Genomic DNA, 26,475 nt, shown 5'->3' with positions numbered 1-26,475 from the left:
TGGAGCTTTCATTGGTTGCAAGCCTATGATAAAGTTGGAGCTTTCATTGATTCCAAGCCTATTATAAAGTTGGAGCTTTCATTGGTTGCAAGCCTATCATGAAGTTGGATCTTTCATTGGTTGCAAGCCTATCATAAAGTTGGAGCTTTCATTGATTCCAAGCCTATCATGAAGTTGGAGCTTTCATTGATTCCAAGCCTATCATAAAGTTGGAGCTTTCATTGGTTGCAAGCCTATGATAAAGTTGGAGCTTTCATTGATTCCAAGCCTATTATAAAGTTGGAGCTTTCATTGGTTGCAAGCCTATCATGAAGTTGGAGCTTTCATTGATTCCAAGCCTATCATAAAGTTGGATCTTTCATTGGTTGCAAGCCTATCATAAAGTTGGAGCTTTCATTGGTTGCAAGCCTATGATAAAGTTGGAGCTTTCATTGGTTGCAAGCCTATCATAAAGTTGGATCTTTCATTGGTTGCAAGCCTATCATAAAGTTGGAGCTTTCATTGATTCCAAGCCTATCATGAAGTTGGAGCTTTCATTGGTTGCAAGCCTATCATAAAGTTGGAGCTTTCATTGGTTGCAAGCCTATCATGAAGTTGGAGCTTTCATTGATTCCAAGCCTATCATGAAGTTGGATCTTTCATTGATTCCAAGCCTATCATAAAGTTGGATCTTTCATTGATTCCAAGCCTATCATAAAGTTGGATCTTTCATTGGTTGCAAGCCTATGATAAAGTTGGAGCTTTCATTGGTTGCAAGCCTATCATAAAGTTGGAGCTTTCATTGGTTCCAAGCCTATCATGAAGTTGGATCTTTCATTGGTTGCAAGCCTATCATGAAGTTGGAGCTTTCATTGGTTGCAAGCCTATCATGAAGTTGGAGCTTTCATTGGTTGCAAGCCTATTATAAAGTTGGAGCTTTCATTGGTTGCAAGCCTATCATGAAGTTGGATCTTTCATTGGTTGCAAGCCTATTATAAAGTTGGAGCTTTCATTGGTTGCAAGCCTTTATAAATTTGGAGGTTTTAAGGTTCCAAGACTAATTTTGAGGTTGTATTGGTTACAAGACTAATTTGGAGGTATACATTGGTTCCAAGACTAATTTGGCGGTTTTATTGGTTCCAAGCCTACAAAGTTGGAGGTTGTATTGGTTCCAAGACTAATTTGGAGGTTTTATTGGTTACAAGACTAATTTGGAGGTATAATTTGGTTCCAAGACTAATGTGGAAGTTTTTTTTGGTTCCAAGACTAATGTGGAAGCCTTATCGGTTATAGATGTTTGTGTTTCAACACAATGCAGTGAAAATGTCCTGTATTCCAGTATGAAGGTATTGCAATATCAACTGTATGAAATAGATGTTGACATGTCCCGTTAATACAGCAAACACCTGTACTCTCTGCACTATGCAGTGTACACCATTCCTCTAAGTTTGTGCTTCTTGGCCTTTTCCTGAGACTACACACACGCTCATCTCATATTGATTATATTTACCATGCATAGCTTTACCTCTGTCATGTGTACTTGCTTGATAGCATTGGAACGAGACAGGTGAATCAATTTCCATAATTGAAGTCATTAAGTAAACTGTCGACATGTGAAGGTATGCTGGTGTGGAGATATCATTATGTATGTGGTGGGGATTGTGAAGGACAAGTATATTAGCTGTGGGTAGACAGAGCAAGAGGAGGCAGGGATAGAAATTCACACTATCTGCTTGTTAACCTGAGTCAGTTTGTCTAATGTTAAAGGTATCCCAAGTTTTAAATTAGGAGGGTAGGTGTGGTAGTGCAAGTCAGGAGGGGTGGTGTGAGGTTGGAGGTTAAGAGGGGTGGGAGGGGTAAGGTTAAATCTGGATGTGTGAAAGTCAGGAGGGGTGGTGTGGGGTTGGAGGTTAAGGTGAGAGGGGTAGGGTTAAATCTGGATGTGTGGGGTTAAGTCTGGATGTGTGGAAGTCACGAGGGGTGCTGTGGGGTTGGAGGTTAAGATGGGATGGGTAGGGTTAAATCTGGATGTGTGGGGTTAAGTCTGGATGTGTGGAAGTCAGGAGGGGTGCTGTGGGGTTGGAGGTTAAGGTGAGAGGGGTAGGGTTAAGTCTAGATGTGTGGGGTTAAGTCTGGATGTGTGAAAGTCAAGTTTGGGAGGTTGTTGATTGAAGTTTGATGGCCCCTGGTTTGGATGACAAGAATGGTGAGTGAGTGAGTGAGGGCTTCAGACACCTTTCATCAATACTCAATGAGTATCATAATGGGAAACATTTTAGTTAGGACATGGATAATTCACAATGATATTTATTATTTAGCTAATGAAGATTCGCACAGGGATTTGACTAGACATGCTCAGAGGCATATATTAGGCGCTACAGTTAATATCAGTAAAACTTCTCATTTAGAATTAAGAAGTTCCCCATTTTCACAGAATTTGTATAAACATTAAAAAAAAACGTCCAATTTTGAACAATATCACATATTTTTCCAATTTACCTGCCAAGGGCTGTGAGTCTGGAATCCTAGATAAATCCCTGTGACATTCAGGTCATTAACTTGTTAGAAAGGCGAGTTCGAAGTCCCAGTGATGTAGTGAAAATCAATGATGACTATTGTTCCATGGCGTTTGATTATGATGCCATGAAATATAAATCTGATGTAAATGTGAGAATAGATATTTGTCGATACAGTTTCAACAACTTGCCAGAATTCCGTTTGTTTGTGCAGGCTGTAATGACTCACATTTATATTGCTATTTTTAAGTGCTGTTCTCACTAATCCATTTAATCTTTGTCCAGACACCTTCAACAGCGATTGATTACTATTGCTAAAGGTTGTTTATTTTTATAAAGAATTTGTATGGAAAAGGATCTTTGTTCAATGCCTTGACAGCAAGGACACAAAACATATTAGCGGTCATTTTGTCAGTCAGAATTGGACTACCTTAGGAAGTTGCTAGCCATAAAAAAGTGTCATGTATTCATACCTTATGATTTGATTGACCACTCATTTGGGATTATTTAAGAAGGCAAAAACATGATGTCAATTTTTATATGTAAATATGTCTACAATAAAAAGTGCAATAATAATTACTTATTTTATCATTAACACACTAAAAACTGTGACATCATTCAGTGCAATATTGCAACACAAGCCCCTCCCATTCAACGATCAGCCAATCAGGAAGCAGTAGTCAGTTAATAGAAAAAACTAAATACGCATATATGAGATGAAATATATATTCATTCTCTGTCAACTAAATATCGTTTCACGGCGCCAATTATAGTAATCTGTCTGTGTTTGCTGTAAATAATGGTGAGTTGTGCGATCTACCGATCCCTTCACATGCGATTTTCCCGAAATCAATGTGAACAATATTGAATAAAATTTTGAATTAAATTAATACTTCATTTCGGACTTGTTGACATGGTATTTCCGGTGTTAAGTGCTCACAGTAATGTCTTTTCTTAAGGGAAAAAACCCATCAAAACTCATTATGGCATGTTAAATGCACACCCCTTCCACACAGCTGTGGCTTTTTTTTGCTTTTTTTGGAAAAAAAAAAGTGTGCACTATACTCAAGAAAATACCCTGCTTGAAATCAGAATATAGTTTGAGTAAATATGTCTTTAAGTAAATGTTAGACTGTACATGTATGCTGTGATGCATATCTCATACGTTTTCTAAATTATCCCCCACCATATCGTACATATTTTCACCCATACCTATGCCGAAAGGGCCTTTATCTGGAGCCCTGATTAGGCATAATATTATTTTTTCTAATGGAAACATAACGCAAAATAAATCGCTTGCTTAGCCAATGAAATACCATGGATTCACTTGCAATTTATATAGTCTGTTATAATATCCTGATTAAGATCCTTGGGTCGCGATTTTGTTCACAGGTGATGTAGGTCAGGAAATTATCTAGACGTTCTTAGAGGCCGATTAGACGACTATGCTTGGTGTAAGAGGAGACTAACAGGATCGGAGGGTCAGGTTTACTGACTTGTTTGATACATGTCATCATATCCCAATTGCGTGGATCCATGCTCATGATGTCAATGACTGGATTGTCTGGCCCAGACTTAATTATTTACAGAGCGCTATCATATTGCTGGAATATTTAGGAGTGTGGCATTAAACAACAAACAAACAAACAAACAAAAAAAAGAGGCCGATTTTTACTCCATGGTCTTTACCAAATGTTTCTAAATTCAGTTTTTCCTAATGTTATAGCTTGTCCAAGGTGACTTGTATTTAACTGATAACATTATGGCGAATATCTTCTAAGGCTGACTTTACTATTGCATTGATGCCATTGATATCATTGATATGCTGCGATTTCCATAACTGTCCTTGATGACAGTGATGGGTTGTTTACGCAAATCTGACAAAGCCCTGTTAACAATGAGAGGAATTGTCCACATTATACTCGTAAATAGCTTTTGTTGAATTGTGGGCTCTGGGGTGTCAAATGTGGAGCGTTATTGCACTCTTCGTATTTAAAAGTGAAATGTGATCCAAACAAACAGGATCCCCTCAGCAAAGGGTGGTGTTTGCAGTTCAGAAAGTATATTGTGCATGATTTAACTTCTGTTCTTATCTATTGTGTGTATTTTGGATGTCAATAGACAGAACTGACTTACATTGAAATCAAAGGAGAGGGATTCCAAACTGTCCCCCACTTGAGCTGGATTGGGGGCAATCTGAGATCTAGGATAGTGTGCGGCTCAGCCTGCATAGTCCCTGCACTGAAGGCACCTCGGGGGTAAGGACAAATCAGCAGGTTTAATGTCTCACACCTTCAGTGTGTTCATTGGATCGTTTATTGTTAAACATCGCACTCAGCAATATTCCAGCTATATGACGGCGGTCTGTAAATAATCAAGTCTGGACCTGACAATCCAATGATTGACGTCGAGAGCATCGATCCACACAATTGGGATACAATGACATGTATAACCAATTCAGCGAGTCTGAACACCCGATCCCGTTAGTCGCCTCTTACGACAAGCATAGTCACTTTTTACAGCAAGCATGGGTTGCTGAAGACCTATTCTTAACCGGATCTTCATGGGTTGTACCTTCGTTGTGTAAGTCTGCAACTTTAGCCACTAGTCCGAAGCCAAAGTCTAGCAAAACATATTACGGTAAACTCAGCTAAAAATAATCTGACATACCTTTGAAAGACAGAACAGTTTTAGCACAGACTGCTAAGATCTTAATTTGTAACATTACGGTTAACAATGACCGTATGAGCTTCATGTCTATTTCCGATTGCTGGTAACTCAGTGTAAATTCAATCCTTGAGCAAGGGCAAGAGGATTTTAGAAAACAACAGCCTAATCTACTGAAATTCATCCTTAATTTTGAATACTGCAGTGAAGAAATTTCAGCCTTGTGCAAGTGTACAAAGATTTTAGATGGACTTATCTGCTGGCTAGAAGGGTAAACTAGGTTTGAGGAGTTTTGACAACACCATGGCCGTACAAACAGATGAAGTACACATATTTGGCCATTCATCTGTCTGCTGAATGTGAGGTATGAATATTGATTAGCTTATCAGCAAACTTAATAAAGAAGATTTAGGGTTAGAATGGGTCTTCAGCAACCCATGCTTATCGTAAGAGGCAACTAACAGATCGGGTTGTCACGCTGACTTGGTTGATGCATGTTATCATATCTCAATTGCGTAGATCAATGTAGATGATATCAATCACTGGATTGTCTGGTCCAGACTTGATTATTTACAGACTGCTGTGAGACAGCTGGAATATTGCTGAGTGAGGTGTTAAACAAGAAACAAAACAAAACAAAACTTGGCCATGAGGACATAAAAGCAGTCCCTTTGCTATTTCCACTAGCTACAGGCCAAAGGACCAGCAATAGAGACAGCTCCTGGATGTATCTATGTGTTTTCTGTTATGTACAGGATATAACTTTGATAACGCATGGCACTTATGTGTTATATTTCCCATATAACATATAGATGTGACCCAAGCACATATTGTCTGAACATCGACTGCAATTTGCTTTCCTTACTCATCGTTGTGGTGCAAGGTCAATATACAATTGATTGATGTCTTGTGTTTCATTGCGAGTGTATGCACGCTAACTTGCTGGAGTACTGCATGTGCAGCAAGCATTCCTGTTGGGTGCAGCAGTACTGCATGTGTGCAGCAAACAGTCCTGTTTGGTGCAGCCAGTGAGAGTTTGTTCACTGGAGCAAGGAAACAAACCAGGTCTGACTCTATGCTTCATTGGACTTTAGTACCTGGACCTAATTAGCTGGGATAATCACTTGTGGTTTGCATTTGTTGTGGTTTTGTTGAACTCATTGTTGAGGTAGGTCATTGCTGCCATGTGTCAGGGTACGTACCCCACCATTTGCATGTACACACCGGTAGGGATGTCATCGTATGTCTCGATATTGATGTATTGGTCAATTGTTTGTCAGTACTGTCTTGATACAAATATATTCCATGATAAATTAATAATTAGTTCTCACGGAAGCATTTCCATTTATTAGATTACCATGGTGGAAATGAACAAAGAGAAGACCGAAAATTCAATGTTAAACATTTAAAGGATCAGCCTTGTACTTAAGAAGTACCAGAGTATGATATCATATAGGTTTAAACAAGTTGTTGTTGTTTGTTGTTTAATGCCGCAATCAATATTCCAGCTATGTGACGGCAGTCTGACCAACCGATCTTGTTAGTCGCCTCTTACGACAAGCATAGTCGCCTTTTCTGGCAAGCATGGGTTGTTGAAGATCTATTCTACCCCGGAACTTCACGGGCCGTTTATATAAGTACAAGGATGCGATATGTGAATGATACAAATTACCAGAGTATGATATTTGATTTATTCAATAGAACCAGGTATCATATTATACAGGGTTCACTCTAGGAATTTTCTGACATAGGCCCTCAATGTGAAAATTTCAAATATTCAAGAGGTACACCCACATTTGCCCATACATGGCAATGTTAAAATGCCCCATTGTATTTGAAAATGTGGGCCTTTTTTCAAATTTAGGGGCTAAAAGCACATTAGAATTATCCCAGCTTAGGATTAAAATAATCCAAGGATACGGTATGTGATTAGTACACAATACCATAGTATGATATATGATTTGTTCACTTGTACCAGGTATCAAATAGGTTTAAAATAGTCCCAGGATTTATGTGATTTATACTTATGCATGATATGTATTATAAATAGTACCAGGGTATGTTGTACCAGGGTACGTTATACAGTAGTACCAGGGTATTGTTATCTAACTGTGATTTGATATTTAAGACACATACCACGAGTGGGAGTTGTTTATTGTACAATATAACACTGCAGGGTGAATAAACCATGAGGGACACAGCCAAAGTGGTATATTCTCCCTACAGTGTTGGTTTTTTTGTAAACAATGTCCACGATTCATTTATTTCTGATACGAGACAATCTTTAAACATATTTATTGGAATTTAAATAATGATGACTCCCTGATTACAATCCGACCTTGGCAATGTGGGACAAGTCCATTTTATGAACAGAGGTTAAGTCTGGTATTTTGGTCATATTCTCACATTTTTCATGTTGATTATCTGTACCTTACCTCCCAATAACTATTGTCTCTCCAACTTTTGGGTGCGATCGATCGTTTGGCCATTGCATTTATCTACGTTGCCCAGCTACATCAATGGGGAACAACTCACTATACACTTCTCTCTGAAAAAAACAACCTCATCCTGTTTATGACATCATCAAGTTGCGAGCGCATGTTCGAATCAAAAGAAATGACGTCAGGTCTTACTATGTTTTTTTGTGACATAGACCACGCTTCATTCTTCAGTGCGTTATGTCACATAGCTATCTTTTATATTCACTTATGCCAGACTATATGTATTTGAAGTTATACCAGGACATGATATACCAGTATGCTTTATGCAATAGTACCAAGTTACGATATGCTAGTATACTTTATACAATAGAGCATTTTTTAGTTTCGTAGAATCAGTATGACACACATGTGAGTGTATTTTCTATGACCCATTATTTGTTAATCCTTTTGAGCTCCCCGTTTGAAAAATGCACTGATCACGACCACCGTCTATCAGGCTCGCTGACTTGGTTGATGCATTTCATCGTATCCCAAATGTGTAGATCGAAGCTAATGATGTCAATCACTGGATTGTCTAGTCCAGACATGATTATTTACAGACCTCTGTCATAGCTAGACTATTCCTGAGTGCTGAGTTAAACACTAAACAAACTCACACATTGCAGTGAGTGAGTGAATTAATATTTAAGGTCACGTCAGAAATATTTCCGCAGTATTGTGACCAGGAGCCCATTCCACAAAGCCATGTTAGCGCTACAACTGATGTGAGTCTACGTTAAAGTATTAGAGCTACGATCGTCTTAGCGCTACGAACGGGGCCCAGTACATTACAGAGGTATGGGCAGAGTGTTGGTTGAAGTCTGTGTAACCACTGAGTGTTTCGCTTATTTCTTGTTGCCACCTGTTATTAAGCATTACACTCAACTTGTCTCAAGGAACAAGGGATTAAGTAGAGGAAATTAGTTTTTCATTGGCCTCGTGCTATAGTTCTGGAGCTTTTGGATTCTGTTGAGAGTTGTGGAAGATTCATGACGACAGAGATCTAAGACAGAATGTCCTCCACTTGCATCCATTGGTAGAACAGTGGACCTGTGTCTCCCTGATTACTCTGCGTGATGTATGTTAGTATATTATATTTGCACAGTCCACTGACATTCACCGAGCCGTCCATCGTGTAAGGAGTTGTGTGGACAATATCACATTGAGGCCTTTATCTTTGTATGATTGCCTCTTGAATTGATCTTGGTTGGATCTGAGCCAACATGGCTAGCATTCTCCGAGCTTATTCCATGGCCCAATCTTGGCCCCTATCATACAAGCTGACAAGCATGTTTGCTGCCATACTGACTGACTGCCTTTCTGGTGGAGAGCTCTGTATTCAAGGCCTAATGTCCTCAGTGTTATCTGCTATGTATGTGGGCAGCCATGCCATATACCTACGTCACGCCTTTCACAATGATAAGCAGTTATAAATTTGTCTCGCCACAATGGGTAAGTGCACAATGTAGATCCTGCAGTCGCAGAGCTGGGAACAGGGACCAAGAGCTCCACACTTCAAGTGTCTTCTTTGCTGAACTGTGTCGGCTTGAGAGGACAGAGCTGCGAACTATAGAGCTGCTTTAGTGAATGGGTGGGGAGCGAGGACAAGGCTCACAGTTGTCTTTGCTGGTGTTCCTCAGGAATCTTCTCCAACTTTGCTGAACAGTGTCGGCTTGAGTGTACAGTGCTGCAATTAACGAAGAGTTTATTTTATGAATGTGATGGGGATGTCTGGTTAGCGATTGTGAACTAGGCTCACAGTTGTCTTTGCTGGAGTTCCTCAAGAATCTTCTTTGCTGAACAGTGTCAACTTGACAGTGGTGTATGATGCACCATGATCCTGCTGTTCCTTTCGTGTATGTGATGGAGAAGTGTAGATGGTAACAGTCCCTAGTTCATTAGCTGTCGTTGGAGGACCTTTCCCGGACAGTGTGTCAGCTTTTGTGGAGAGTGGTCTTTGTTACACAGACACAAAGGATGTTGCTTCAGTTCATGTGTTGGAGATTACTGATAAGCTGGTGTCAGTGAAGAAACACTTTGTGTGATCGTTCAGGGTTGTCTGCCTCTGGACATGTTTGAGAACGATGAATCTTTAATGGACAGCATTTCAATTACCACAAAGCTTACTTAGTTACCAGTTTACTAGCCCTGATGAACATGAATTAGCCTCTCTTCTTTTCGTTCCTTATCGTGAAACCTGAAGGTACTCTTTAAATATACTGTCTTATGAATCCCCAATAGTTTCATGGAATATCTGAAGAGGATCAGCACAGACCTAGATATGATATTTATTGTGCAATGTGATTGAAGCAATTGAACACCTACAACCCACTAGCAGTTTGAAAGTTCTAGTTATAGACAAGTGGACGAGAGTTACTTTCTGCTGGAGGAGAGCGTCAAGGAGACAAGTCAGCTCCTGGTGCTAGTGTGATGCATCGGTGTGTGACCTTCCAGAGGCTCCTTCATGTCTCCATCTTGCTGAACTGTACACACCACATCTGAATGATTGCAGATACGTTAGTGTCTTTGGGATGTCTTCATACAAACTGACGGTTCTGTTGGTGGAAGTTAGATAGTAGGGATGTCTTTGATTACCAGGAGCATTTCTGGTCAGCTTGATAAATAAAACTACACAAGTAAGTTTCAACAACGTATTGTTTACTGGACATGGAAAATCGTGTATTGCAGAATTTCTGCCTGAGGATTTTTTAAGATGACCTTGAAATGTATAACTGAAATTATGTCTGTGAAATAATCCTATTCTTAATCAAAGGTTGTAATAGTAATTTTTCGTAAGGACGGTTTTGAGGATGGGGGTATCAGTGTTTCAGATTTCTTTCAGCTTAGGCGTGTCATGATCAGTGTTTGAAATTTAGTCAATTGGTCCTTTTCATTACCCTAATGTAAATAGTTCAAAATTTAGGGATCCCTAGTTTCATACACTGGTCATAATAGGCGACCAAATGGATTGGGTAGTTAGGTTTCGTAACTGATGATGTTTGTCATTGTACCCTGATGGGTGGATTGTCATGATATCAATCACTGGATTGTCTGATCCAGACTTGATTATTTACAGGCCACCTTCCTGTAGCTGGAAAATTGCTGAGTGTGGCGTTAAAAAAACCAAGCAAACAATACTGGCCCCTAGGGCCCCTGTAAGTCATGAAAGATGTATAATAACAGTGAAGAACGTTTTTATGAGAAACAAGAACAAAGTCCTGCATTGACTGTTGTGATCCCTGTAGGAGTGAGACTGCCACATGATGTGCTGGCCTGTACCATGTGTGTGGAGGCCGGCTGTGTGACATGTGCTGTCTTGTTCAGCTATTACTGGTTCACTGCACGCCAAGGAGACAAAACAATGGCCAAAACACTTGCTTATCAAGAGATTACAGTCTAAAATCTTTTATTCATAATGGTAAATTAATGCTATTAGTAGATACTAACACTGGTTCTTAGTAAATATTAAATGTTCTAACAATGAAATGTTACATTATATATTCCCTGCTTTGCAAAAGAAATTAAATGACAGCAGGACAAATAGTTTAAATATTAGAAAATTGACTTGTCATATATCATGTCAACCTTTAGAATTTTGTATGCTATTTATTCTCCCCCTGCTACATAGACCATGTGGCAGGACTCCTCATGGACTAATTACGCTCTGTGTGTTGACATATCAGCTAGACTGTGTGTGTGCACACTCCTCTCACTGGCGGCTGCCGGAAGGCTTTATATGGAGGTGAATCCACCACGATTATTAGCTTCATGGTTATTGTCTACGGGCAGCAGTTGATTGCCTGGAAGCTGATGACAGGCAGCAGTGTGGTCTATTTCAGACTGTGTTTTGTTTCAGAGAAAAATACACTGACACTGAAAATGAAATGTATATCTTTGAAATGTTTTTCTGTCAAGTAATCCTATTCTGAATCAAATCTGTCCAATAATTGTTAGTGAGGACGGCCTAGAGGATGGAGGTTCAGTCTTTCAGCTTTGGTGTATCATGATCAGTACAGAGCAAAATACACTGACACTCTGAAAAACACAATACTTTGGTTTCTCAGTGTATCTATGTTGTACTTGTAGTCGTCAGAGGTAGACACCTTTGGTCATATCCAACTTGTCCACAGTTCATTTTGGACTAGTGGTTTATGTGAAATAGCTAGATTTTGGTAGAAAACCAAAGAGGTAGTCCCTCTGGAATTTCACTAGTCTCACTGTGTCTTACCCTGGACACTCAGCATGTTCACTTATTGTTTTAATTTGTGCCTATTTGAATGGCAAGGACCAATGTTCAAAATTAAGCATAAACATGAAGGGATCGTTGTCAGAGCTCTAATGTTAAAAGTTAATATTTAGGAGGTCCCTGGATTCGAATACCATTTCAGCCAATCTCAAAGACCCCATGACATCACTTAATTTCAAACACTGAAAGGTTTCAAAATGTTTACAGTTTTGTTGCTGTGTGACTTTAATGTGAAGGCATAGTGATTTTAGTACAGTTGCAGGAAATTCAATCAAATTGATGTTTGATTCCTTTGAAAGTACAGAAATTCATTTGTTCATAAGTATCTATTTACAATATAAATTCACTGAAATATCACAAATAGACCATGAAAAGCTCTCAGCATTGGTCTCTTCACTAAACTGCGGCATGGTATCTCAGTGGGCTAGCACTATAAATCGGCAACAATCCAGACTAGTACAAGCAGACAGACACGCACGCATGTACGTTGCTATATAAGCGCAATAATCTTGGACGCGTCGTAAAACCCAATTTTACCTCACCTTTAAGTCCACCAGCCAGAACTTGTATGTTTGCATTATTTTCTGCAGATGTTTGTCTTTATCCTATGGACTTGTATCAGCTTGTCTTTCTAGACTGACTGAAATTGAACTAGACTCAACCTTTGGACTTGTAGCTAAATTCACAGACTGATGTGTATGGATCTTCATATGTTTAGATTTCAGGTTCATCCCAACAGTTTTGAGCTGTGTGATGCTGTTGATAGAATTGTCTGTCACTAATAGCCTGACAATGTTGTGCAAGGTAGCACAATAGACCCATAGGGTTAGATATATGTGAGCTTATGTATTACCCTTGCTCTTGCTCTGGAAATACAAAAATTCTGACGCTCGCTTTTGTAAGATCAGCATGACACATATGCTCGTATACATAGTGTCTATACATATTGAAGTGTTTTACAGCATGTATATATTGTAGCCCTGAATTCAATAGGAAGGTAAACATGTTGATCAGTTTCTCATGATAAATTGGCTCTAAAGTAATGACATGGGGTGGTATTGTTCACCTAGGCCAAACTGAGATTATATGCTATGTGTGTGATATATCCTATATCCACCAGTAAGTTCATTCAGTCAATACCAACACAATACTACATGTAGCATGCCAGAGTAATTGAAGGGTGTGGGAGTTGATATTTAAAATTCATTATTGTGTGGACATGAAGATGCAGATTTCCTTACTGTGTAATTACTGACACTGGGATCTGGATTCAGTTATTGGGTGAAATTTTAGTTTTGTAATCAGCAATATTTGAACTTTGTTTAGCTATCTAAGCAGAGAGTACAGCAGTAGAAACTAAAAGCTTTTGTCCACTTGTCCTTATGATGATAACATATAGCGAAACCCTTGTAAAGGGCAAATTTCTTCCAGTTCTTATGATGCCTTAACTATTGGGCAATTTGATAAGGACTATACAGCATCAGAAATTGGCACTAGTCCTGTAGTCCTTGCCCAATTAACCAGTGAAGATTCCGGGGTAGAATAGGTCTTCAGCAACCCATGCTTGCCGTAAAAGGTGACTATGCTTGTCGTAAAAGGCGACTTACGGGATCGGGTGGTCAGGCTCAGGATCCCAATTGCGTAGATCGATGCTCATGATATTAATCACTGGATTGTCTGGTCCAGACTCGATTATTTACAGACCGCCATCATATAGCTGGAATATTGCTGAGTGCGGCATTAAACAACAAACAAACCAACCAACTTTGCCCAATTGCCCAATAAATAAGGTATCATAAGGAATAGTAGAAATTTGACATTTTCAAGGGGTTTGCTATATGTTATCATTATAAGGACTTGTGGACTAAAACTGTTAGTTTCTACCGCTGCTGTAGGACTAGTGTCAATTTCTAACGCTGGAGTGCTCAGTGCCAAAAGGAGTGAATGTTGTTTGTTATCAGCAGTAATCCAGCTGTATCACGACGTCCTGTAAGCTATCAAGCCTGGACCAGGCAAACCAGTGACTGAAAACATGGACACACCACATGAAGACACACCATCAGCCATGTCACAGTCAGTCGACCATATCCACTTTAGTTGTCTCTTGTGACGTGTTCCACACATGTAATCCTAACAGGATTAATCAGATGCATGGAGTCGGCACACTGAAGATCATGATGTGAAGTGAAGACACACCTTGGTGTCCATCTTGGTGATATCGCGTGAATGATGCCATACTCATTTTCTGACCCTTGGCTGTGTCAGTTGTTGATATTGTGAACTTGCAATGTACGCAGAGTTAATAAAATTCTAACCTGTTCAGAGTGAATGAGTGAGTGAGTTGGGTTTAACACCGTTTTAAACAGCATTCCAGTTATATCACAGTGTCAGCTTAATGTGGGAGGATAACCTGTTCAGAGAGTTTATAGATGTCAACTTTTTTGTTATGAGGAAAACAACGTTTAGGAGTATATGCTTACTCCCGACGTTTCTGAGGATATGCTTATTCCTGATGAGCATATCCTCCGAAACATTGTGTTCCTAGGACATTTAAAGAAGTTGACATCCATAGATTCTCTTTCTTTTGTGTATCACTTCTAAATCCTTTTCAAAGACCTGTTCAGAAACGTCTAAAGTGCTTGAAAAAATAGGGGGGCACGGGTGGCCCCAGTCATTTAATGCGCATGCCAGAAACCTATGATTGTGGGTTAGAATCCCAGTTTGCCCCAATTATGTTTCTAGGTTTGTCAGCACCATACCCATGGTCGTGGGTTTCACCAAAGTGGTAAACGTCTGAGACCTGCATCACTTGGGGCTTTCCTCCCACATTAAGCTGACACGCCGTGATATAACTTGGATACTGTTAAAAGCAGTGTTAAACCCAACTCACTCACTCACTCACTCATTCACTCATTCACTCATTTGAAACAATATCAGTCTACAGAAACTGCTTATCCATTCATCTTTGTTGCCACTTAGGTTTTCTTGAATTACAAGTATAACACATGCTGTTAATGAATTACGTTGTAGTGTTGTCACCAATCCATACATCCATGGAAGCAAGCAACATGTGATGGGGCCAGATTTTTTTTATCCATAATATTTGAATCTTGGGACTCTGTAAATTTTGAACTATTAACATAATGGTTAGTGCAAGGTCCCCTGATATATTTTTTTGTTTTGTTTTGGTTCATTTATAATGGTCCTACAAAGCCACAATTCTACAAGCCAAAACTAATGTAATGTAAGGACTTGTATATTTCTTCAAAAAACTTGTATCAGTTGTTTATTCAACTCAAAGAATCTGTCAGTGTTTTCGTCAACTGAGGAGTTTTCCCATTTTAGCAGCAGCTTAGCATCACACGTGACTCCCAAACATTTTCCTGGAGGAACCACTTGATTCTATCAAACCAAATGGGAACCTGTCATGAGTTGAAATGGTTGAATACTTCTTGTATAATAAGAATATTATCAGAATTATTGATGTATTATCGACTATTTATGGTTGAGAAGTCCTGTAGAGTGTACCAAGGGACTATTTCACAAAGTAGTCCTGTCTGCATTGGCCAATCACACCTGGAACCTCAGAAAGCCTGATGCAGTCATGAACGAACATAACAGGGACGTTAGAGAACTACGACAATTGTAAGCCTATATCATAAACTCCTGTATCTTATAGCACTAGATGGATACAACAGGGATGGAGACTGCTGCAGCTGATATAAGCCTGTGTTGTTACCTCCTGTATCATACAGAATAGACAGACTCAACAGGGATGGAGACTGCTACAGCTGATGTAAGCCTGTGTTATTAACTCCTGTATCATATAGCAGTAGACAGACTCAACAGGGATGGAGACTGCTGCAGCTGATCTAAGCCTGTGTTGTTACCTCCTGTATCATACAGAATAGACAGACTCAACAGGGATGGAGACTGCTACAGCTGATGTAAGCCTGTGTTATTAACTCCTGTATCATATAGCAGTAGACAGACTCAACAGGGATGGAGACTGCTGCAGCTGATGTAAGCCTGTGTTATAAACTCCTGTATCATATGGCAGTAGACGGACACAACAGGGATGGAGACTGTTACAGATGATGTAAGCCTGAGTTGTTAACTCCTGTATCATATAGCAGTAGATGGACACAACAGGGATGGAGACTGCTGCAGCTGATGTAAGCGTGTGTTATAAACTCCTGTATCATATAAGCACAACAAGGATGATTGAGCTCTACGACTGTTGTAAAATGCGTGTTGTAGACACTTGATACAGCCATGGACAACAGGAACTTTGGCCCACTGTGACTATTGTAACTCCTGATAAAGCCGTGGTCGGATAGATGTTGGGGGCAATTTCCGGCACAGGAAGTGGCTGATCTGGATATGCCACCAGCTCAAGTAGCAGAACATGTTCTGTCATTCAGGTGACAGTGCCATGACATTTCTAGTGACAAGCAAAAAGCTGAAGATGTCCTCACATTGGAACTGTTGATGCTTGCTGGAGTATTGATTTTTAGCAATACAGGACTGATACCTGGTGTATATATATATGGACAGTCACAGGGGAGTAGCTGTGTGTTACAGGTAGTTGGAGCACAAGTGAAGGGATGTACAGGTAGGCTTGCTTGATGGTCTACAAGACAGATACCTGGTGTATATATATGGACAGTCACAGGGGAGTTGCTGTGTGTTACAGGTAGTTGGTGCACAAGTGAAGGGATGTACAGGTAGGCTTGCTTGATGGTCTACAAGACAGATACCTGGTGTATATATATGGACAGTCACAGGGGAGTATCTGTGTGTTACAGGTAGTTGGAGCACAAGTGAAGGGATGTACAGGTAGGCTTGCTTGATGGTCTACAAGACAGATACCTGGTGTATATATATATGGACAGTCACAGGGGAGTAGCTGTGTGTTACAGGTAGTTGGAGCACAAGTGAAGGGATGTACAGGTAGGCTTGCTTGATGGTGTACAGGACTGATACCTGGTGTATATATATGGACAGTCACAGGGGAGTAGCTGTGTGTTACAGGTAGTTGGAGCACAAGTGAAGGGATGTACAGGTAGGCTTGCTTGATGGTCTACAAGACAGATACCTGGTGTATATATATGGACAGTCACAGGGGAGTAGCTGTGTGTTACAGGTAGTTGGTGCACAAGTGAAGGGATGTACAGGTAGGCTTGCTTGATGGTCTACAAGACAGATACCTGGTGTATATATATGGACAGTCACAGGGGAGTAGCTGTGTGTTACAGGTAGTTGGAGCACAAGTGAAGGGATGTACAGGTAGGCTTGTTTGATGGTCTACAAGACACATACCTGGTGTATATATATATGGACAGTCACAGGGGAGAAGCTGTGTGTTACAGGTAGTTGGAGCACAAGTGAAGGGATGTACAGGTAGGCTTGCCTGATGGTGCTAAGTAAATTGACAAAGAGGAGCACTTATTAAAGTCACACAGAAAGAGTGAAACATGTTTTTAGACACCAAGTAAATAAATATGCCTGCCACCAAAAATACATTGTTGCAAGGTGTTTTTAAAAAGATATGTTTTGCCCAATAGTTTAAATCTAAAAAGGAAACTGGTTTGGCATTCCAGTCTTTGTACTAAATCCCAGCCACTGTTTCTCTTCCCCACTCAATATCAAATTGTCAGTTCCTTGCTGTGGGGTTTTCTTCATTTATTGATCACAGGATTGTCTGGTCATCATATAGCTGGAATATTGCTGAGTGCGGCGTTAAATAACAAACCAACCAACCATTATATAGATAAGAAACTGATACTCAGGGACATCACTGAAAGCTCTTCAAAGGGGGCTTTAAGGCCAACTTATTCGTCCTACAACAAGGGAAATCATCCTCTTGCAGCAAGAGCACATTGAACAAGTTTATGGATGCAAACAGAGCATGGTATCCAAGCCGCCGGAGCATTGAGTACATTGATTACTTTCATTCACATTTGAATAGGTAGGTTAGTTTATCATCTCAAGTTCGTCAGAAAAAAGTGTTTACTTTTATGTTACTCCTACGCTGAATGTTTCATATTTCAAGTACACCCCATTTCACTTGTATTTCTATAATCCACCATTTCTTTGGCAGGTAAATTTACTGTTAGGTTGAAACAGAGAGAGTCGAATATCCCATGGGTAAAAGTGCGTTGGGGTGTGTCTAAATTTTGTATGTAGAAAAGTGTTTATATGTTGAAGGTAGTTCATGATGCATGACATGTCCCTCTGCATCTAGTGGAGACAAGGCCCAGTTCCACAGGGTGATCTCAGTGCTTAGCTGGTCCTGACTTGAGCTTAGCCATAGCCCTAAGATCGCCTTGTGGAACGGGCCTGTTGTGGATGGGTCATTGAGCTTGTGGTCAGCAGTAATGATTCACCGATACTACGATATCATTGATACTAAGGTACAGATTATACTTGAATCATCAGTTTATGAGATCATGATATGCTATATGTAGGACAGAAACTGATAGAATTACTGCCAGTCATGGCAGACGTAGCATAGCACAACTTGTAAGCATGGCGAAACACAAGGACGTGGTGATAGAGGATGTGCCTGCTATCAAACTATTACATTTAATAACCATTCCTTCATTTAAAACTGTTTTGTTCTTGTTGGGGTTTTTTGTCAACAAGTTTTTGTTTTTGAGATAATAATAAGTTAATGTATGAATCAAGATTGTTTTGGAGTTATGTTTAAGTTATTTCAATATTTTTTCCTCTTTTTTTGGTGTATTGTGATACCAGTGGTTAGGTCAGTCTGTATCATGATATGTATTGTATTGTATTGTAAGATACCATCTGATACTCAGCTGTAGTAAGCAGGTGTGGGGATGGATGAGTGTGAATGAGAAAGGAAGGGTGGTGGTATTGCGTCAGTGAAAGTGGATGAGAAAGGGAGGGTAGTGGTATTGCGTCAGTGAAAGTGGATGAGAAAGGAAGGGTGGTGGTATTGCATCAGTGAAAGTGGATGAGAAAGGGAGGGTAGTGGTATTGCGTCAGTGAAAGTGGAAGAGAAAGGGAGGGTGGTGGTATTGCATCAGTGAAAGTGGAAGAGAAAGGGAGGGTGGTGGTATTGCATCAGTGAAAGTGGATGAGAAAGGAAGGGTGGTGGTATTGCATCAGTGAAAGTGGATGAGAAAGGGAGGGTAGTGGTATTGCGTCAGTGAAAGTGGATGAGAAAGGAAGGGTGGTGGTATTGCATCAGTGAAAGTGGAAGAGAAAGGGAGGGTGGTGGTATTGCATCTGTGAAAGTGGATGAGAAAGGGAGGGTGGTGGTATTGCGTCAGTGAAAGTGGATGAGAAAGGGAGGGTGGTGGTATTGCGTCAGTGAAAGTGGATGAGAAAGGAAGGGTGGTGGTATTGCATCAGTGAAAGTGGAAGAGAAAGGGAGGGTGGTGGTATTGCATCTGTGAAAGTGGATGAGAAAGGGAGGGTGGTGGTATTGCATCAGTGAAAGTGGATGAGAAAGGAAGGGTGGTGGTATTGCATCAGTGAAAGTGGATGAGAAAAGAAGGGTGGTGGTATTGCATCAGTGAAAGTGGAAGAGAAAGGTAGGGTGGTGGTATTGCATCAGTGAAAGTGGATGAGAAAGGCAGGGTGGTGGTATTGCATCAGTGAAAGTGGATGAGAAAGGGAGGGTGGTGGTATTGCATCAGTGAAAGTGGATGAGAAAGGGAGGGTGGTGGTATTGCGTCAATGAAAGTGGAAGAGAAAGGAAGGGTGGTGGTATTGCATCAGTGAAAGTGGAAGAGAAAGGGAGGGTGGTGGTATTGCATCAGTGAAAGTGGAAGAGAAAGGGAGGGTGGTGGTATTGCATCAGTGAAAGTGGATGAGAAAGGGAGGGTGGTGGTATTGCGTCAATGAAAGTGGATGAGAAAGGGAGGGTGGTGGTATTGCGTCAGTGAAAGTGGATGAGAAAGGAAGGATGGTGGTATTGCGTCAGTGAAAGTGGATGAGAAAGGGAGGGTGGTGGTATTGCATCAGTGAAAGTGAATGAGAAAGAAAGGGTGGTGGTATTGCATCAGTGAAAGTGGATGAAAAGAAAGGGTGGTGGTATTGCCTCAGTGAAAGTGGATAAAAAAAGGAAGGATGGTTGTATTGCATCAGTGAAAGTGGATGAGAAAAGGGTTTTTTTGATGAAAAGAAAACAAACTTGGTTTGTATGTTCATATCAAAACGTTTCTTAATTGATAAAATATATTTCAATAAACAGTGCGGTGAGTTTACAGTGTCCCTCACCCGTGAAGATCTGGGTTAGAATAGTTCTTCATCAAGCCATGCTTGTCATAATATGTGACTAATTTTGTATCAGGTGGTCAGGCTCGCTGACTTGGTTGATGCATGTCATTGTATCCCAATTGCGTGGATCGTTGCTCAAGATATCAATCACTGGATTGTCTGGCCCCGACGTGATTATTCGCAGACTGCTGTCATATTGCTGGAATATTGCTGAGTGCGGCGCTAAACAATAAATAAACCAACAATGTCCCTATTTACCTATAGCAATATCATGACACGACAATGTTATCGTCATCGGATGAGTGAGTGATACTGAGGATCAATATGTGTGCGGCTAGCGTCAATTCATTGCAATACAGCTATTCACACTACTACCCTTTCTTCACAATCAAGCAATCTGTATCATAGCTATGTGTGTCAAATACATGCCAATTACACACATATTGGCAGCGCTAAAATCAATTGCACTAAAGAAATGCCACTCTAAATCTTTGATGAAAATCTGAACTATATATGGCGGCACTCTCAGCTACTGACGTTTTATTGACTGAACAATTGTCAAGCTTGTTAGTTTATTTGAACTATACGTACTGTAAATTCAATAGCGCTACTTCTTTGGTCTTCCCTTGGCATAGTGGAATTTGATACTAGCAGGAATATTGGGAATAATAGGCAGACCTTCTTTCATTTATACATTGAAATGATAAATATGACAAATACAAGTTGCAAATACAAAGTCAAACATTAAGATTGATCATAGTTACCTCTGCTGTAATGTTGGGCTCCAGGTTCTTTACCTCCTCCTCCTCCTCTCTTCCCGCCACCCACCCCCACCCCCATCCACCCCCACCCCCAAATCTTAATGAAACATCAGGCACGAGACGGGGAGCTGTGCTGAAATTATGTCTCTTGGGCATGTTTAAAGGTTTGTCAGCACCCTACTCATGTTCGTGGGATTCTCCAAAGTGACATCTGAGACCTGCATCACTTTGTGCTTTCCTACCACATTAGGCTGACATACCCTCCTGATATGACTCGAATACTGTTCAAAGCAACCCAAGTTAAACCCAACTCACTCACGCACTATGAGGATTCCGGGATAGAATTTTGTCCTAAACCTATGATGGTCATAAGAGGCAAATAAATGGATTAGGTGGGAGATTTGTCTGATTGCATGTCATTCTACCATGACAAGACATGATACTGTGTCAGTTACTTGAGCCTTATAACACACTGCTCAAATATAAATTGTTTGGACCAGATACGATTATTTACAGATCGCTATCTTGTAGCTGGAATATCGCTGACTTGGCGCTAAACCACAAACAGCTTCAGGCACACAAGTATTGGGGCAGTGTGTCATTAGCTACTGCAGTCTACGACTTAAAGACACTAGTCTGATGCCTGATCCTGGCAATTTCATTTTGTCTAGTAAGCTCAGCTCATAAGTGGGGGCTCGGGTCGCCCAGTCATCTAAGGCGCCGCGATTAGCTGTGCAGAGTTGTGGCCCTTGGGCACCCCAGAAACCTATGATTGTGGGTTCGAATCCCGGTTCACCCCAATTATGTTTCTAGGTTTGTCAGCACCATACCCGTGCTCGTGGGTTTCACCAAAGTGGTAAACGTCTGAGACCTGCATCACTTTGGGCTTTCCTCCCACATTAAGCTGACACGCTGTGGTATGACTGGAATACTGTTAAAAGCGGCGTTAAACCCAACTCACTCACTCACTCACTCACTCACTCACTCAGCTCATAAGTCCATATAATAACATTAAAAACAAATAAGAATGCTGCCAACAGTCAAGTCTGATCTTGTAGACTCAACATTCTTTGGGCCAGAGGGCTGTTCAGCATTATTAAGTCAATAATCTTTTGGAAACAAATCTGGATAAGCAAAGAAGCTTCTTTTCCAAGGCAACAAGTATTAGCAGACAAATAAAGTCAATTTTGAACAGCTTGAATCCAACTTGTTGGGACTGCCAATATGTCTAAGCACAGTCCCTGTGTATGTTCTGTTTTCAAGGGTGTTTGTTATGTAGAGGTGTATATGTTTGGACCTTCTTGTCCTCAATAGAATTGCCCATGAAGATCTGGAGTAGAATAGTTCTTCAGCAACCCATGCTTGCCGCAAAAGGTGACTATGCTTGTCGACTAACGGGATCGGGTGGTCAGGCTCGCTGACTTGATTGATGCATGTCATCGATCCCAATTGCGTGGATCGATGCTCATGTTGTCAATCACTGGATTGTCTGGTCCAGACTCGATTATTTACAGACTGCCGTCATATAGCTGGAATATTGCTCAGTGCGGCATTAAACAACAAACAAACTCCATAGAATTAGTGGAATGTTGGTGGTTTGATCACCAGACACAGATGTTAAAAGATGGTACTTGTTGTTACCCTGTCTGGAACTAAACATTAAGGTGGTAGCACAAGGACTGGTAGGCCCTTCGTCAGTATACTGTGTCTGAGTAGGGTATCCATATTAAACTGTGGTAGGTATTTGAGCAGGCTAGCACTTTAAAACCAGCATCAGTACAAACTAGTACAAGCAGATACATGTGCACATGCATGTATATTATTATATATATGTGCAATGATCTTAAGGTGATAGAATCACATTACAGGAAACGTGATTGAGTGTCAGCACATTGGCGAATGATTCAATACTTCTGTTACAATTATGAAATATTTTAATGTTTTCTTTATTGAGCTTTCTACTGACATATAGCTCTGTAGGACATCTGTTCAATGTATTGATGCCACATCGCCAGTAGGCTGTTGCAGCTCTCAGCTATGGCATCAGTTTACCCATTCATTCCAGCACCAGATCCTCTATGGGCATGGCCTACAGTAGACTCTCCAAGGTGACCTATATATACATCTGGGAGAATGTCAAGCACCGTTCACTATATATTTCTATTGTGAATTGTCGTTTCAAGAATTGTATCTTGTGACGAAGCAACTTCTGTTCTTGTTCACAATGTGACATACTCTTCTTGAAATAAGGAAGCTGAAATTGAATATCCAATGAGATGTTTTGTAACTGTTCCATGGCAATAGTTATTTGAGAACACTTTCAATTCTTTCCTCTGCTTCTCACAATCATATGATGTGAACCAGTACTTTGGTCCATCCAGATTAACATTCAATGGTCCTTTATAAAGGAGCTATTTCCAGATGTCTATAGATGTCCCTCTGACCAGGTCCATCCAGATTAACATTCAATGGTCCTTTATAAAGGAGCTATTTCCAGATGTCTATAGATGTCCCTCTGACCAGGTCCATCCAGATTAACATTCAATGGTCCTTTATAATGGAGCTATTTCCAGATGTCAGATGTCTATAGATGACCAGGTAGTTGCTGGATGCTAGCCCACGCCAGCTGACTGTTGATGACAAACGAAGCACGGAGGAGTAATTAGCTTGATGGTCATGCTCCACCTGTGGTCATGTGGCCATTGATTGACTGGTTTGACACAGAGTGTCGTTGCGAGCAGGATCATTCACTGTAATTGACCATAAGTCTCTGTTAGTATATTTCACAGAAGTTCCTTGCCTGTGATGATTATTTAAGTGAATCTTCATCTGATAAAGAGGTTATGGCTTGTTGCATGGGTAGTGGTGTGTGTACGATTACCATTGTATGCCAAGGAACATTTAATCCATATTTAATGCAGCCAACTGAATCAGGTTGCGTTGGGCATAGACAAGGCACTATCTCCATTGTTGATTAATTATTACCCATAGTTTGAAAACTGACTTGTAATTTGAACTTGATAACCCATGAGTGCATAAAACAAGCATTATTTGAGCATCTTCCATTTTGATTTTGAAATATCAAGAGTTTGTTCTAGATTAGCCATTGTTACTCTGAAGTTTCAAATGGCACACATTACAGTTACTAATGGACCAATGGTGCCAGACTGTTGCCACCAATTGTTGACAAAGTCCATCACTTAACAGAGAGAATGCAAAAATATGAGTTTTATGTATCCTATGAAAAGAAAGAGGAAGAAAAAGCTAAAAGTTTAAGATCATGCGCATTGAGTGTTCTGCAACTTTAGCCACTAGTCTAAAGCCTGAGTCTTGTAAATTTCTTTTTGTGTTGTAAGATCAGCTTATACCAGCCCATATGCTAACAGAGCGTTCCAAATCCTTTATCTATAATTAAAAGGAAATTTATTTGTACCAGTGATTTTTTAATAAAAAAATTGGTTTGTCTTCCAAAATTGGCTTCCACAGGAGATATCGCTTGGGTGAGATCAAGCGATCTCTCCTAGGATATATTGCTGCAATGAAATTGCATCACAATGCTTTGCAGGGCATTGTGATATCATCGTTTACAATGATGTCATAATCAAATGATATCATTAATCTTTCTGCTACTGATGCTGGTTATATATGTTTGATATCAAAAGACACTCAGATGACATTCTCAAGTTATCTGAACAATTTCCATGGGAATGGTAGTCTGGATTAACAAGGTTTGACTGTGTACAAGTATTCTTGTCATGAGATTAATGAAATATTTATTTGCTGGGCTGACCAAGTGTTTTTTGTTCCCTACAGGCTAGCTGTGATAGGTATGACTACACTGCCTATCAGCGAAGTAAGACAGCGCCCTCTGGTGGTCATCGCAAGGTCAGCAGAATAGGTGAGTACAAGAGCAGTAAGATCTCCAAGTTTCTGCGCAGTGAGGAGATTTACCTCAAGGGGTTCCACTGCGGAGCCCTGTTCCACAAAGCGTTCTTAGAACATCTTCGATACTCTAATACAGACGTACCATCATTGTAATACTAAGACGGCTTTGTGGAACAGAGTGCAGGCGGTGGAGGCAGTGGGTAGCCTAGTGGTAACAGCATTCTGTTATCGTGGCAAGGGCCCAGTTCGATTCACTAAATGGTTACCATGTAACTGTAAACGTGTTCTACATGAGTCCCACTCACATGAAGCTACCAGACTATAATACCCCACCCCTGGTGCTGACATAAGACGTTGTCGGCGTACAGGGCTGAAAGAAGCACTTGCACGTAGCATTCAGTTCATTCATAGAGCCATGTGTTCAATTCAGTCACACCTTGCCCTTTTTTCATGCACCGATTTCTTTGAATTTGGAACATTTGAATAAAAATTGACTTGAAAATCAACAGTGACCCATTGTAAATATCATAACTTGGAATGTGTTGATGTATGGGTGATTTAAATGCACTGAGGCTTATTCATAGCCTTTGTACCGGATATTATTGAGGGGGGAATGACGAGACCAGAATAGGGAAGGAACATAGAACTTTTAATAGCTCTCATTCAGGACATTCTGCAGGCTTCACTTACATCTCCTGGCACACATGAGTCCGATCTGTGTCAGGCATAGAAGACTGTGGTCCACAATGGTGTTGGCTATTGATACTTGGCAATAGTCGTGGTTATTGATTTTAAAATGTTACAGATGATTGGTTATGATTGATTATAAAGAAACAAATACAAATACAAATCACAAATCTAGATAATTCTTCTTTAGTACCCTTCGCGTAAAAAACAATAAATAAAACAGAAAACCTGAGGTCTGCAATGTTAGCTACCAAACCGAAGCCAAAGTCTAGTAAAATTCTGTTTGGTCCAGTAAGCACAACTAATTACATATCTTTGAAAGGCATTTAGAAGTGGTACACATAAGACAGAGAAATCGCCTATCAGCTCCAATCATCTGTTGGCTTCCCTTGTTGAGTTTCCACCTTTTGTTATCTTATTACTTTTGTTATCCCTCGGCATATAATGCGGGGGATATAGCGATCAGCCAGTCTGTCTACCCGACTGTCCGTAATCATTTCCTTTTCCGGGGCAGAACTTGAAAACAATTCAGTGTAGTTGATCGAAACTTGGCACATCTATCAGTCACATACTGAAGTTGTGCATTTTGCTATTTAGGAATTTTATAAATTTATATTTTTTACGTTTACATGGCAACAAGTTGGACTTAGGTTCTATAAGGGTGGTGTTCGTTTCCGGAGCATAACTCAAAACCCATTAAAAACTTTCTAACAAAACTTTGCATGTCTACCAGGCACATACTGAACTGGTACCTTTTGCTATTTAGGAATTGTATAAATTTTTATTTTTTTACGTTTCCATGGCAACAAGTTTGATTTAAGTTTTAATATGGGTGTGTTCACTTATGGAGTATGACAAATAAACTGTTCAATATTTCCTTGCCAAACATTGCATGTCCATATATAAAGTACATACTGAACTGGTGCCATTTGATATTAAGGAGTTTTAGAAATGTTTATTTTAGAATTCCCATTGCAGCTATTTTGACATGGGCTAAGAGA

General features: G+C 40.2%; 1 protein-coding gene across 1 annotated transcript in view; it reads left to right on the top strand.

The window, feature by feature from the left end:
• Window positions 1-26,475, top strand: part of LOC139459785 (centrosome-associated protein 350-like) — a 127,227-nt gene that overhangs the window by 44,127 nt on the left and 56,625 nt on the right. The window contains exon 5 of the mRNA XM_071241452.1: window positions 24,716-24,800. Coding sequence (XP_071097553.1) covers window positions 24,716-24,800 — 85 coding nt within the window. The remainder of the gene's footprint in view (window positions 1-24,715; window positions 24,801-26,475) is intronic.

This window comes from Haliotis cracherodii, unplaced genomic scaffold (assembly GCF_022045235.1).
Source record: "Haliotis cracherodii isolate W230 unplaced genomic scaffold, xgHalCrac1.p SCAF_13, whole genome shotgun sequence".
NCBI classification, from domain to species: domain Eukaryota; kingdom Metazoa; phylum Mollusca; class Gastropoda; order Lepetellida; family Haliotidae; genus Haliotis; species Haliotis cracherodii.
This window is presented reverse-complemented; position numbering and strand designations above follow the sequence as displayed.